At 41.2% G+C, this 13,041-nt stretch overlaps 1 protein-coding gene across 2 annotated transcripts in view; it reads right to left on the reverse strand.

The window, feature by feature from the left end:
* LOC128697405 (LAMP family protein lmp-1-like) overlaps positions 1 to 13,041 on the reverse strand; it is a 344,488-nt gene that overhangs the window by 56,553 nt on the left and 274,894 nt on the right. Inside the window, exon 1 of one of the 2 annotated variants that reach the window (XM_070094196.1) lies at positions 251 to 411. The exons of the other annotated variant lie outside the window; for it this stretch is intronic. Within the exon in view, the coding sequence (XP_069950297.1) occupies positions 251 to 302 (52 nt within the window). The 5' untranslated portion in view covers positions 303 to 411. Of the gene's footprint in view, positions 1 to 250; positions 412 to 13,041 lie in introns of those variants that run through there. 2 annotated transcript variants of the gene reach the window in all.

The following is a 13,041-nucleotide window of genomic DNA, read 5'->3' on the forward strand; positions in this document are numbered from 1 at the left end:
TGTATTAATTCCTTATATAGGGAATAAACTAGGCAAATATATATGCACAAACATACACTTCTCGGTGTTTTTACGTTATGATAGGTTCAATTCCTTGGATAAAGAGCCACTCGCCGGCATCGAGTGGCTTTTCACAGCAACATCAATAGCCACAGCAGCAGCCATCAAAACACTCCTGACAAACCACTTTCTCCATTATAACCTACCACTAACTAGTACTGCAGGTTGTTTAACCTGCGTGGTAGCTCACCTGACACCACCAACACCAACAATAACACTCCAGATGTAAACTTTAACGCCATGGTGGAGTAAGTATCCTCACGGTACGTGCACTGAGCAGTGAGGTGGTGTACTGAGTGAGGAGGAGGAGGAGCAGCAGCAGGAGGGTGGTGCGCCCTGCTTCACCCCTCCCTTCCACCTCCCCCCTTCCCTCTCCCCGTCTCAAACCCCTCCTCCCTCACGCTCTTCCAACCTCCACACACCCTCCCCACACACACACACACACACACACACACACACACACACACACACACACATTATATAATATATATATATATATATATATATATATATATATATATATATATATATATATATATATATATATATATATACTAAATGGTTTTATTTAATTACAATCACAATTTTTGTATTACTACAATTTTCTTCCATAGTAAAATGCATAAAATTACCTACAATAACCTAAAAAAGTCTTAAGTGAATTATTTCCATTGTCATTTACAATGACAAACAATTTCTCTACAGTACAGTACAGTATACAATTGACATAGGATTAACCGATATGTATAAATTACTTTAAATAAAACTCCTTTTTTAAACAGACTATCTCGGACAGCCTTAAAATCAACTTGCAACTACCGAACAACTATTCATACTCACTCTTCACCTTCCTACAGCATTAACATACATCTGTATCAATAACAAATAATCTTTTTATCCTCTAGTGCTTTAAATAAAGGTATATGTTCATGTGTTATAGGAATAAGGAGTATTTACGAAGAGTAACAGGGAGGGTTGGAAGAGCCATAATCAGCTGACTGCAGTTCTTCACTCTCCTACCTATTATCAATATATAGGTCACAAACACATTTATGAATAATATTCTATATCACACTTCAATTCCTACACCAAACCATTCTAGTTGCTGTTAATTTTAAACATAAACAAGAAAACTCTTAGTGTAGATTACACAGCAACACAGTAAATGACCTGTCTTCGTAATACTCATTTGTACTAAATTATCTGTCTTACAATAAATTTCGTACCATTGAATATATCATTGCTTAGTTAATCTTAAGTTAATTTTAAGCCTGCCCATAATGCTCTGCATACAAGGGGGGTTTGGCATGTTGCACTTAAAAAAAAAATGCATTCTTTGTACTTCTCTGTATCATATTCCCCTCAAGGAAGGTTCCTTGAGGTTGGTGAGGGGCTCTTGATTTAGGGAATTGGATCTGTGCTCCAGTTCCCCAAATTAAGCCTGAATGCCTTCCACATCCCCCCCAGGCGCTGTATAATCCTCCGGGTTTAGCGCTTCCCCCTTGATTATATTTTTTTTTTTTTATTCGCCGGTATTCTCCCGGCCCGGGTCTTTTCCAAGTAGTGGTGACCCGGCCTTGGCTCCCTATCTGGGGAGTGTCTCGAGACTAAAGTCTCCCATGGGAGGAGGTACAGTACCTCCTCATCTTTGGGACCAAGTGTCCCCAGGCCTAGCCACATTCCCCGCCCTCACGGGGCTCGTAGGGAGAAGCTAAGCCTCTGGTCTGCCATCTACCCCGCCTCAAAGGGGCTCGTGGGGATGGCAGTCTTATGAGCTGCAGATGGTAGCAAGCTCAGGCAACGATTTGATTATAATAATAATAATAATCTGTATCATATTCAGATAAATAAATAAATAAATACTGAATTTTAGTTCGAAATTAATATTTACAGATTTTAATACGTGGAAATTGTCTTATATGAGAATTGTGGAAAATTGCATTTATCTGTATGTAACTCATTATGTACATAACAGTAAATGATAACAAAGATAATTATTATTTATCAGTTACATAGACAAGTAGGAATTTGGGACACCTAGGTCGCAAAAATGTCCCCCTTCGATACCTACAACTGTCATATCCACAAGTTGCTCTAGAGTCTAGACCTATTAATTATAAATAAAAGATACATCAACAAGAATTCTGGTAAATATATAAGTTTGTGGACTGTATATTAAATTAATAAAGGATTATATATATATATATATATATATATATATATATATATATATATATATATATATATATATATATATATATATATATATAACAGAAGGAGAATATCTTAAAATCACTCACCAATTTGACTGGAGATCAAGGTGTATCATACTCAGAAAACCTCACTAACTAAATTTATGAAAATACTGGCCAGAATTATAACACAAATCTAGATAGCTTATCTGAGGTTCCTGGAGCTGCCTTATCCAGTCGCCTGATATCTCAAGTTATGCAGGAATGCACATCCAACAATTTCGCCTCCTATTTGAGAGGTGTCAGCCAAATTTTACATCTAGAGCACGAAAAACTCTTCCCAGTATTAACTAACGTTTGTGTTGTCTCGTTCAAACATGGCGAGTCTCGTCTGCGCAGGTGCAGGCTTCCCATTTTCGATAACATAATTTTTATTAAATACAGTATGGCCATCTATATACATATAACTACTGTATTTCTGGAAAATCTATACAGTATTTTCCACACTGCAGCCGGGCAGAGTTCGTTGCTAAATGACTCAAATTACTCCTTCCTTTAGGAGATGATTCCAGCCGATTCTGGCTTGAGTGGCTGTTCTCCTAGTAGGTCTTACTACGATTTCCTCTTCCTGCATCACTTGGTCAGTGCTACCTTCCATATCACTCGTGTTACTTTCCCTCAGATTTTCATTTACATTTGATTGAATGTCATTTAATTCCAAGGGAATCAATTTATTGTGCGTAAACTTTCCTGGCCACGACACAACGCTTTGACATTCTGGACAACACCTTGTGCATCTGGGTACAATGTCAATACTTTGCCCAGAGGCCACAATGTTCGATGTTGTTCAGTGTCAATTAACACAATGTCACCTGGTTGAATGGTCTGTCGATTTACTGCCTCTGTTGCACCATAAAAGTGTTCACGTAGTGTAAGAAGATATTCCTTACACCACACACATTAGACCAATGATCAATTACTTTATTTAACATTTTATATTTATTACACAACACTGCCACATCATTGTAATCTTCATCACTTTCCCCCCTCAAGGAAGGTTCCTTGATGTTGGTGAGGGGCTCTTGATTTAGGGAATTGGATCTGTGCTCCAGTTCCCCGAATTAAGCCTGAATGCCTTCCACATCCCCCCCCCAGGCGCTGTATAATCCTCCGGGTTTAGCGCTTCCCCTTGATTATAATAATAATAATAATTCATCACTTTCTTCCGGATTATCTCTACAGACAGGGGCAGCTTCCAATTTCCTTCCACATATTAGGTGAGAAGGTGTTAATACATCTGCATCAGGTGTATCACTCATGTATGAGAGAGGCCATTATTTATACGATTTTCCGCCTCGACTAACACTGCACGGAATTCTTCCAAATTAATTCTCTTCTGGTGTAGTACTTTACGGAGACACCTCTTCACTGTGCCTATCAGTCTTTCGTACAGCCCCCCCTGCCAAGGGGCTCTTGGAGTAATAAATTTCCAGGTACATCCTCGCTGGGTTAACAGAGATTGAACATCGTTACTATTATTTAATTCTATCAAGTGTTGAGCACCTGCTACAAAATTTGTGGCATTATCCGAAATCATCAATCTCCGACAGGATCTCCTAGCTGCAAATTTTCGAAACAGCTGTATAAACTGTTCTGCAGACAAGTCCTGTGCCACTTCTAAATGAACTGCCCTAGTAGCAGTACAGGTGAACAAACAAACATACACTTTCAGTGGAACACCATCTGAAGTACCTGTTAAAATTATTGGACCACTATAGTCTACACCTGTTACATCAAATGGTTTCACTAATTGTACATGCTCCTTTGGCAATGGTGGAGGACCTGGGTACATATAGGATCTGGCATCCACACGGCGACATATTACACAAGATTTAATCACCCTTTTTACACTTTGCCGTCCCTGTGGAATCCAGAAAGTTTTCCTAATACAATTTAAGGTATCTTGTACCCCACCATGCATTACATTTTTATGGGCATTTAGCACAATTAAATTTGTTAGATGATGAGTTTTGGGCAGTAAGATAGGGTGTTTAGCATAATCACCCAATTCAGCATTTTGTAACCTACCTCTGCACCTAATTACATTGTTCTCTAAATACAGCCCCAATTTCTCTATTATGGAACCTTTCACAATTTTTCTTTCCATCATGAATTTAATCTCATTTCCATAGATTTCTTCTTGTACCCTCTTTATCCAATATTCAAGAGGATGTGAAAACTTATATGAGATATTCATCTTGTTTAGAAATTTAAACACCAACTTAGTTACAATGATTAGTTTGGGTAAAGAAGAATACCTATTTATATCAATGGCTAACGAAGGACAAACTGTTATAGCGGTGGTCACAGTAATTTCAACAGGAGCAATATACGCCTTTTGTACAGGCCAATTAGCTTTATTTACCAACCAGCTCGGTCCTTTAAACCATGATACAGCATTCACAAATTTAGCATAAGGTAAACCTCGAGACAAGAAATCAGCTGGATTCTCCTCACCAGGTATATGATTAAAGGTTAACATATGCTGACCCAAACTACTACACTTCTCTTGCATCTGATTAATTTCAGCGACTCTGTTTTGTACGTGCACAATTTTACTGTTTCCATTACGAATCCATTGTAAGGATACCTCATTATCAGACCAAATTAGTGTCACTAATATTTATCTCCTGCAACTTATTTCTTATATAAGTTGCTAATTTGACACCTACATAAATGGCTGTTAATTCCAAATGAGGCAAGGTACGTGATTTAATTGGAGACACTTTAGCCTTAGACATAACAAGAGAAATAACACTATTACATTGAAGGTAAGCAACTGCTCCATATGCCAATTTTGAAGCATCACAAAAAATGTGGAGTACATTTTTCCCATTTGGATTGGCCACCTGGCGTGGGAACTCCAACATTGGAATTTTCTCATAATCACCAATTAATTCATCCCACCTGTTTATGAATTCCTCAGGTAGAATTTCATCCCAAGCACATTTAAGTTTCCATGCTTCCTGAATTAATACTTTCCCTCTTATAGTAAGGGGTGACACTAAACCTAGTGGATCAAAACATTCGGAAACTTCAGCAAGCAAGACTCTCTTAGTTAATTTATTGAGCATACTGTAATTATTAGGTTTTAACATTACCAAATCTCTCTCAGTATCCCAAGTTAAACCCAATACATTACTACATTTTGGCACTTCATCTCCAGGGAAATCTTTATTTATTTTGTCCTTTAATTTGGACGAATTACTATTCCATTCCCTCAGAGGCATATTTGCACTTTGCATTATTTTATTAGCCTCTCCATAAGTCATTAACAGTTCCTCTTCAGTTGACGTCACACCCAGGAAATTGTCCACATAAAATTGTTTGCTCATTACTTTACTCAATGGACTTTCCATACGTTTAAGGTGTGCATTTATCGTCGCTTGAAGTAGGAACAGACTGGATGTAGCACCAAATAGTACGCTCCTAAAGCGAAAGGTTTTCAGAGGGCTAAGTGGGTCACTAGGATTCTCAGGCCATAAGAAGCAGGTACAATCCCGGTCAGCCTCTTGTAAACCCACTCTTAGGAAAGCTTTACTTATGTCAGCCGTAAAGGCATAATGCTTCACTCTGAAATTTAATAAGATATCTCCTAATTTTTCCGTCAACGACGGACCTGTCATCAAACAGTCGTTTAAACTAGGTACATTTTTGTTACTCCTGGCACTACAATTAAACACAATTCTCAGAGGAGTGGTCTTAGAATCCTTCTTCACTCCGTGATGTGGCAAATAGTGACCATAAATTTTGGCTTGCTCAGGAGGTACCTCTTCTATAAATTTATTAATTAACTGCTCAGCAATTACATCATTATAGGCAGTTAACAATTCTAATGTCTTACTCAGTTCGCAGAGCTGAGCCTTTAATTGTCCATATCCCATCTTGTTCCTCATCCTCATATCCGACATAGACAAGGATGTCAGCCACAGCACCGTGTCTTCCTTTGCAGATGACACCCGAATCTGCATGACAGTGTCTTCCATTGCAGACACTGCAAAGCTCCAGGCGGACATCAACCAAATCTTTCAGTGGGCTGCAGAAAACAATATGAAGTTCAACGATGAGAAATTTCAATTACTCAGATATGGTAAACATGAGGAAATTAAATCTTCATCAGAGTACAAAACAAATTCTGGCCACAAAATAGAGCGAAACACCAACGTCAAAGACCTGGGAGTGATCATGTCGGAGGATCTCACCTTCAAGGACCATAACATTGTATCAATCGCATCTGCTAGAAAAATGACAGGATGGATAATGAGAACCTTCAAAACTAGGGAGGCCAAGCCCATGATGACACTCTTCAGGTCACTTGTTCTATCTAGGCTGGAATATTGCTGCACACTAACAGCACCTTTCAAGGCAGGTGAAATTGCCGACCTAGAAAATGTACAGAGAACTTTCACGGTGCGCATAACGGAGATAAAACACCTCAATTATTGGGAGCGCTTGAGGTTCCTAAACCTGTATTCCCTGGAACGCAGGAGGGAGAGATACATGATTATATACACCTGGAAAATCCTAGAGGGACTAGTACCGAACTTGCACACGAAAATCACTCACTACGAAAGCAAAAGACTTGGCAGACGATGCACCATCCCCCCAATGAAAAGCAGGGGTGTCACTAGCACGTTAAGAGACCATACAATAAGTGTCAGGGGCCCGAGACTGTTCAACTGCCTCCCAGCACACATAAGGGGGATTACCAACAGACCTCTGGCAGTCTTCAAGCTGGCACTGGACAAGCACCTAAAGTCAGTTCCGGATCAGCCGGGCTGTGGCTCGTACGTTGGTTTGCGTGCAGCCAGCAGCAACAGCCTGGTAGATCAGGCTCTGATCCACCAGGAGGCCTGGTCACAGACCGGGCCGCGGGGGCGTTGACCCCCGGAACTCTCTCCAGGTGAACTCCAGGTATGCCATTCTGTAATTAGTGGGCAATTCTGGATGGTTCAGTCTCCACGGAAGTCGTACCCAGTATTGTCCAGATTCAAATTTTACACCTCTCAGGTATTGCTCCTGAGTAAAAGAATCGTCTGGACTTTCTTCATTTACATTTATTCCAATGCTGTCTAATTCCCACAATTTATGCACTGGCTCAACACCATCCTCTATGAAAGAATTATACTGGGGTATGATTTCATGAGTAAGACACACAGTTATGGTATTCGTAGTTTCCTCTAGTCATGAATTATTATTACGAGGAATCCTACCATACATTACATGGCCTCCTGCAGTCTTCAAAAGGGTGACACCACATTTCTTTACCATACCCTTTACAAAGGAGGCATAATAGTCACTACATATCAAAATATTTATTGGGCCTACAGAATCATCACTTACAGCAGAAGGTGCTAAATTTACATTATGTGAAAGTCTTTCTGTAGCTTAACTAAGTCCTACTACAGATATTTTCTCTGGAAGTCTATCTACAATTACTGCATTAACACGTTTTTTCTCATTGCCCAACCTGACAGTTACATAAACAGTGGCCTGGTGGCTAAAGCTCCCGCTTCACACACGGAGGGCCCGGGTTCGATTCCCGGCGGGTGGAAACATTTCGACACGTTTCCTTACACCTGTTGTCCTGTTCACCTAGCAGCAAATAGGTACCTGGGTGTTAGTCGACTGGTGTTGGTCGCATCCTGGGGGACAAGATTAAGGACCCCAATGGAAATAAGTTAGTCCTCGATGACGCACTGACTTTCTTGGGTTATCCTGGGTGGCTAACCCTCCGGGGTTAAAAATCCGAACGAAATCTTATCTTATCTTATACAATTGAGACCTTTTATCCCAGAGAAAACCAGGTAATTTTAAAGTTGTGGGATCTCCCATCTGTACTTTCATACCATCAAGACATTTACGTTTTATGAAAGTATGCTGGGATCCCTGGTCTAATAATGCATTTACATTTTTTTGATTTATGCCTTTTATCATCAATTTTTACCTGTAACACAGGTAAGGCTACTTCAGCAAAATCATCATTATTAACATTAGCAGCAATTTTTACATTGGCTACTGTTGTGTCAGGATTGTCAACATTATCATTATTATCAACATTATCATACAAACCCTTACACATGACTATATGGTGTCTTCCTTTGTGACATTGATAACAGTTGTTTAATTTGGCATGACAATTCTTTACATTGTGATTACCTAAACACCTGATACATCTGTCAAGTTCCTCCAATCTTTCAACTTTATCATTCCATGAATTGTATGCATTGCAATTCTTAGAAAAATGAGTACCCTTGCAGAAAAGACAATCTCTCTTTTCTTTGACTGGTTTCTTTTTAACTGGGCTACTCTTAGGAGGGTATTTATTCTTCTTACCTTGTGGAGAATCATTATTTCTGATTCCTGCTACTTGATATGCACCTATGCAACTCTTTTTAGGAAATGAATTTTGATTATTAACATTGGGATAATTTTTCCCTTTGTGAAACTTGACAGATACCTCAGAGTTGTTATGTGTTGCATCTTTAAAATGAGTTAGTTGGCTGGTCTGCAATTGCACAATTAATTCTTGTAGACCTAGTCTTATTTCCTCCAGTCCAAAATAACCCTTGTGATATTTGTTTGAGATCCATTCAAGTGTTTTACAGTGGAAATATAAACACATATGCAGTATAATGTGATCCTTTATTGACAACGTTTCACCCACACAGTGGGCTTTTTCAAGTCACACACAGATCTACCTGGGGTGGAAGGTACGGGAGTATTTATAGTCATGTTCAGAATGTTGAGGTCAGGTGGAGAATGCTGCATCTGATGATCTACCGGGTGGAGTTAAAGAGTCTTGGGTAGCTTGGCAGGGGTATTGGACAAGTTGTGAGTAGACCTTCTGCAGTGTTCTATGTTCTTATGTGGGATAGCGATGAAGAAGTTTCTTGGCGAGTGGTTCAGCTATGTTATAGAAGCCGTTGTTCTGGTTGAAATTGTTGGTTATAGAGATAAACGATGATTCCAGGATTCTTCGGTATTGAGTGTTGTCTTCTGTGGCGATAAGTCTTGAGTTTCTGTAGTTAATTAAATGGTTGTGTGAATTGCGATGTTGTACACAGGCATTCCTTGTATCGTCAGTCCTGCTTGCATATTGGTGTTCTGAAATACGTGTTTGGAGGTCTCTTATATAGAGGTCTCATTTATTTCCAAGTGTTTTACAGTTTAATTTATTCTGTACCATGGCACTCAATAACCAGTCTGATTCCTTCAGATTATATTTATTACTTAAAGTTTTGAGAGTGCTCTCCAGTTTAACTCTAAACCTTTAACACAGTTAGGAGTGTAACTATTAATGTTAATGGTTTGAAATCTGTCAGAAAGTGTGTGCAGGTGTGTGAGTGGTTGAATAGTTTTGCAGTGGATGTGTGTTTTTTGCAAGAACATAACCATAAAGTAGGAAGTTTGTTTGAGATGGATGGTTATGACATTTATGTGACTCACTCCAGACGTCTGAAAGGTGGAGTGGCTGTGTTGATAAAAGTGACCAGCCCCTTTGTGCTGAGACATTGGGAGGAAGGGGGGGAGGGTCGCGTGGTGCGAGTCGTGGGGGATTGGGGTAGTAGAAGGGTTGGTTTTGTAGGGGTATATGGGCCGGCTCAACATGATGTTAATATTAAAAATACTTTTGTTAGAGATGTCTTGGTATATTATTTGAGGTCCCTGCCAGAAATTACAGTGGTAGGTGGTGACTGGAACTGTGTGGTGCGCTGTAAAGATGTTGAACCGAGGGGGGCGGGGTTCTGTTCGCTTGTTTTGGGTGACTTGTTGTCTGGTTTGGGGTTGGTTGATGTACGCGGAGGACGTGACTTTGGGATTGAGCATACTTTTGTGCGTAGAGGCTATGCGGCATGTTTAGATAGGGTGTATGTGTCTCGGCGGGTGGTCGTAATCAATGTGCGTGTATTGAACGTCTTTTTCTCCGACCACCGGGGAGTTTTTGTGGACCTCGACTGGGGAGGTCTCCTGCATCGTTTTAAGGGATACTGGAAACTGAATACGCGGATGCTACAAAGTGCGGATGATCGGGAACTATTCGAGGACTTCTGGGCGTCTATGGGAGTAGACTCCTGGGAGGGGTGGGATTTAGTACGACGGTGGGATGAGGTTGTGATGCCTCGAATTAAGGATTTTTATGTGAATCAGTGTATGGAGGCCACTCGCTTGGAGTATGGTTTTCAGAGGTACCTGGAGGGTCATCTACGACAATGTTATGCACAGGGAGAGGCATCTGGGGTTTACCCAGTGGATGAGATCGATGCTATTAAAGAACAAATCCAAGTATTGAAAAATAAGGTTTTCGATGGGGCGCGCATTTCGAGTGGGGTGGAGGAGGCTTTGTGGGGTGACAAGCCGTCTGCTTGTGTCTTACAAAGTCAGACACAAAGGCGAAAAGCGACTGAAATTGTGAGTTTAGTGGTGCAGGATGAAGTTGACGGGTATAGTGAGGGACAGGTCTTAACAACAACTGAGGGGATAAGTTTTTATGTCGATACTTGAAGTAAGATCCAGATGCAAAGTAAAGACGTGAGTGAGCATGCAATACAGGATTTGGGGAGAGGAGTACGATGCGAGTTAAATGATTAATATCGCCTTCTCATGGGTGGGCCTATATCTGAGGCAGAGGTGTGGGAGGCACTACAAGGAATGCGTAAGAGGAAGGCTCCAGGCATTGATGGCATCCCTTGTGAATTTTATATCAAACATTGGGAGGTAATACGGACTTTTATGGTTCGTTTACTCAATGCAATGAAGGAGGGGGGGGTGTTAGGTCTGTCTCAGCATACGGCAGTGTTGGTCTTAGTTAGGAAATGTGATGTGCCGTTAGCGATTAAGGACTACCGTCCCATATCGTTGATGTGTAGTGACTATAAACTATATGCAAAAATATTGATGAATAGAATTAAGAAAGTGTTTGATAAGGTAATCCATAAGAGTCAGTTTGGTGTGCCAGGTAGGTCAATGTATGATGGTCATGGGAATATCAGGGAGTTTGTTGAGGAATGCGGGGTGAGGGGTGGGGGTGGTGTTTTGGCTTTAGACTGGCGAGCCGCTTTTGATAGTGTGGAAAGAGAGGTTCTGTGGAAATTTATGAGATGGCAGGGTTTTGGAAATGAGGTCATCATGTGGGCCCGTTCGTTGTACAATGGAGCAGGTTTTAAAGTACAAATTAATGGCAAGTTAGGTGTTTTTGTACACTTGAGCAGGGGCATTCGTCAGGGATGCCCCATGTCTCAAATGTTTTTTGCATGTATGCAGGACCCATTTTACTGGGCTGTTTGTGGGCGGGGAATTGAGACATCCTGGAGTCCGAGTAGTGGTCGACCGACCCTTGTGGGTTATGTTGATGATACTACTGTGTTATTACGTTCACGGGAGCAATTGGGTTTTGTTGGGAGACTTGTTGACATATTTGGCAAGGCTACAGGGATGTGTGTTAATAGAGAAAAATCGAAAATTATGGAGTTGGGGGAGTGGGTGGATGCAGAGGGGTGGACTGTGGTTGATCGTATCACTATATGTGGTATTCATTATATGCGGGAGGTCGATCAGATGAGGGCATGCAATTCGGGGAGGGTTGTACATAGTGTCTTGGGGCGCTTAAATAGTCTACGGCCGCGACATTTAACCCTGCATCAGAGGGCGGTGGTCATTAATGTCCTGCTTTATAGCAAAGTATGGCACATTGCTGCACTGTATCCTCTGTTGCAGGGGGACGTCAAACGTCTTTTGCATAGAGTTTATCGATTTTTGTGGGGTTCAGGATGCGATTGGCTCACAAGAGCGGTGGTGGAGACACCACTGCATCAGGGAGGGTTGGGTCTCATTCCTCTAGAGTCTAGAGGCTCGTGTCATGGCATATTACATGAAGCGTCGTTTTCTCCGACTGGGTGGGATGCATGGTGGGTTAAGTGTCACGACCTGCGCAGGTGGTGGAGAGGGAGGAATTTAATTTGGTGCAACGTGATGCTTCGCGTATTATTGAACATGAGGGACGTGCGCTGTGTAAAATTATGTACCTTAGAAAGGGCGGGTAGGGAGGTAGTCATGGTGCGAGTTGAAGGAATGTATCCCATGTATGCGTGGGGTGATATATGGAGGCGAGTTCAACAGTTGCGTCTGCCTGCTCAAGTACGGGAAGTAGTTTTTAAATTTTTACATGGAATCTTGCCGTCTGGGGTGTTGTATAATATGCGTTTGGAGGAAGACTGGGGTTGTCCGGCGTGCGGGATGGAGGAATCTGCTTTTCATGTTGTGTATTTCTGTGAGACTTTAGGTATGGTACGAGAGTGGTTCAGTAGGGTTTTGCGTTTGGTAGGGGGGGGAGGTTTGTCGGTACTCCGGGCGTTGAGTTTTGATGTAGGTGGGGTTGACTTGCGTGTACAACGTGCGGTGTCATATGTTGTGGCGGATTATATTTTCGTGTCATGGGCTATGAGGCACGTTGATGGTAACAGTAGAATTAGGGTTTTAGCGGGGACGATTTATAGGACAAAATGTCGATATAGGTTGGTATATGAGGGGAGATGGGAGAGAGACTTCCCGCCTTGGAGTTACGAGATTTGAGATAGTTGTGAGTGTTCAGTGGGTAATCTAACGGGCTGGTCAGCTGTGTCTAATTGTGTTTGTCAAATGCGTGAATGTTTTGTATTCTCCGAGTTTATGTGCGTCTCCTAGGTAACGGTGATGACGAAATATCGTACGTGCTTTGTATATACAACTT

The sequence above is a fragment of the Cherax quadricarinatus genome, chromosome 44, assembly GCF_038502225.1.
Source record: "Cherax quadricarinatus isolate ZL_2023a chromosome 44, ASM3850222v1, whole genome shotgun sequence".
Classification (NCBI taxonomy): Eukaryota; Metazoa; Arthropoda; class Malacostraca; order Decapoda; family Parastacidae; genus Cherax; species Cherax quadricarinatus.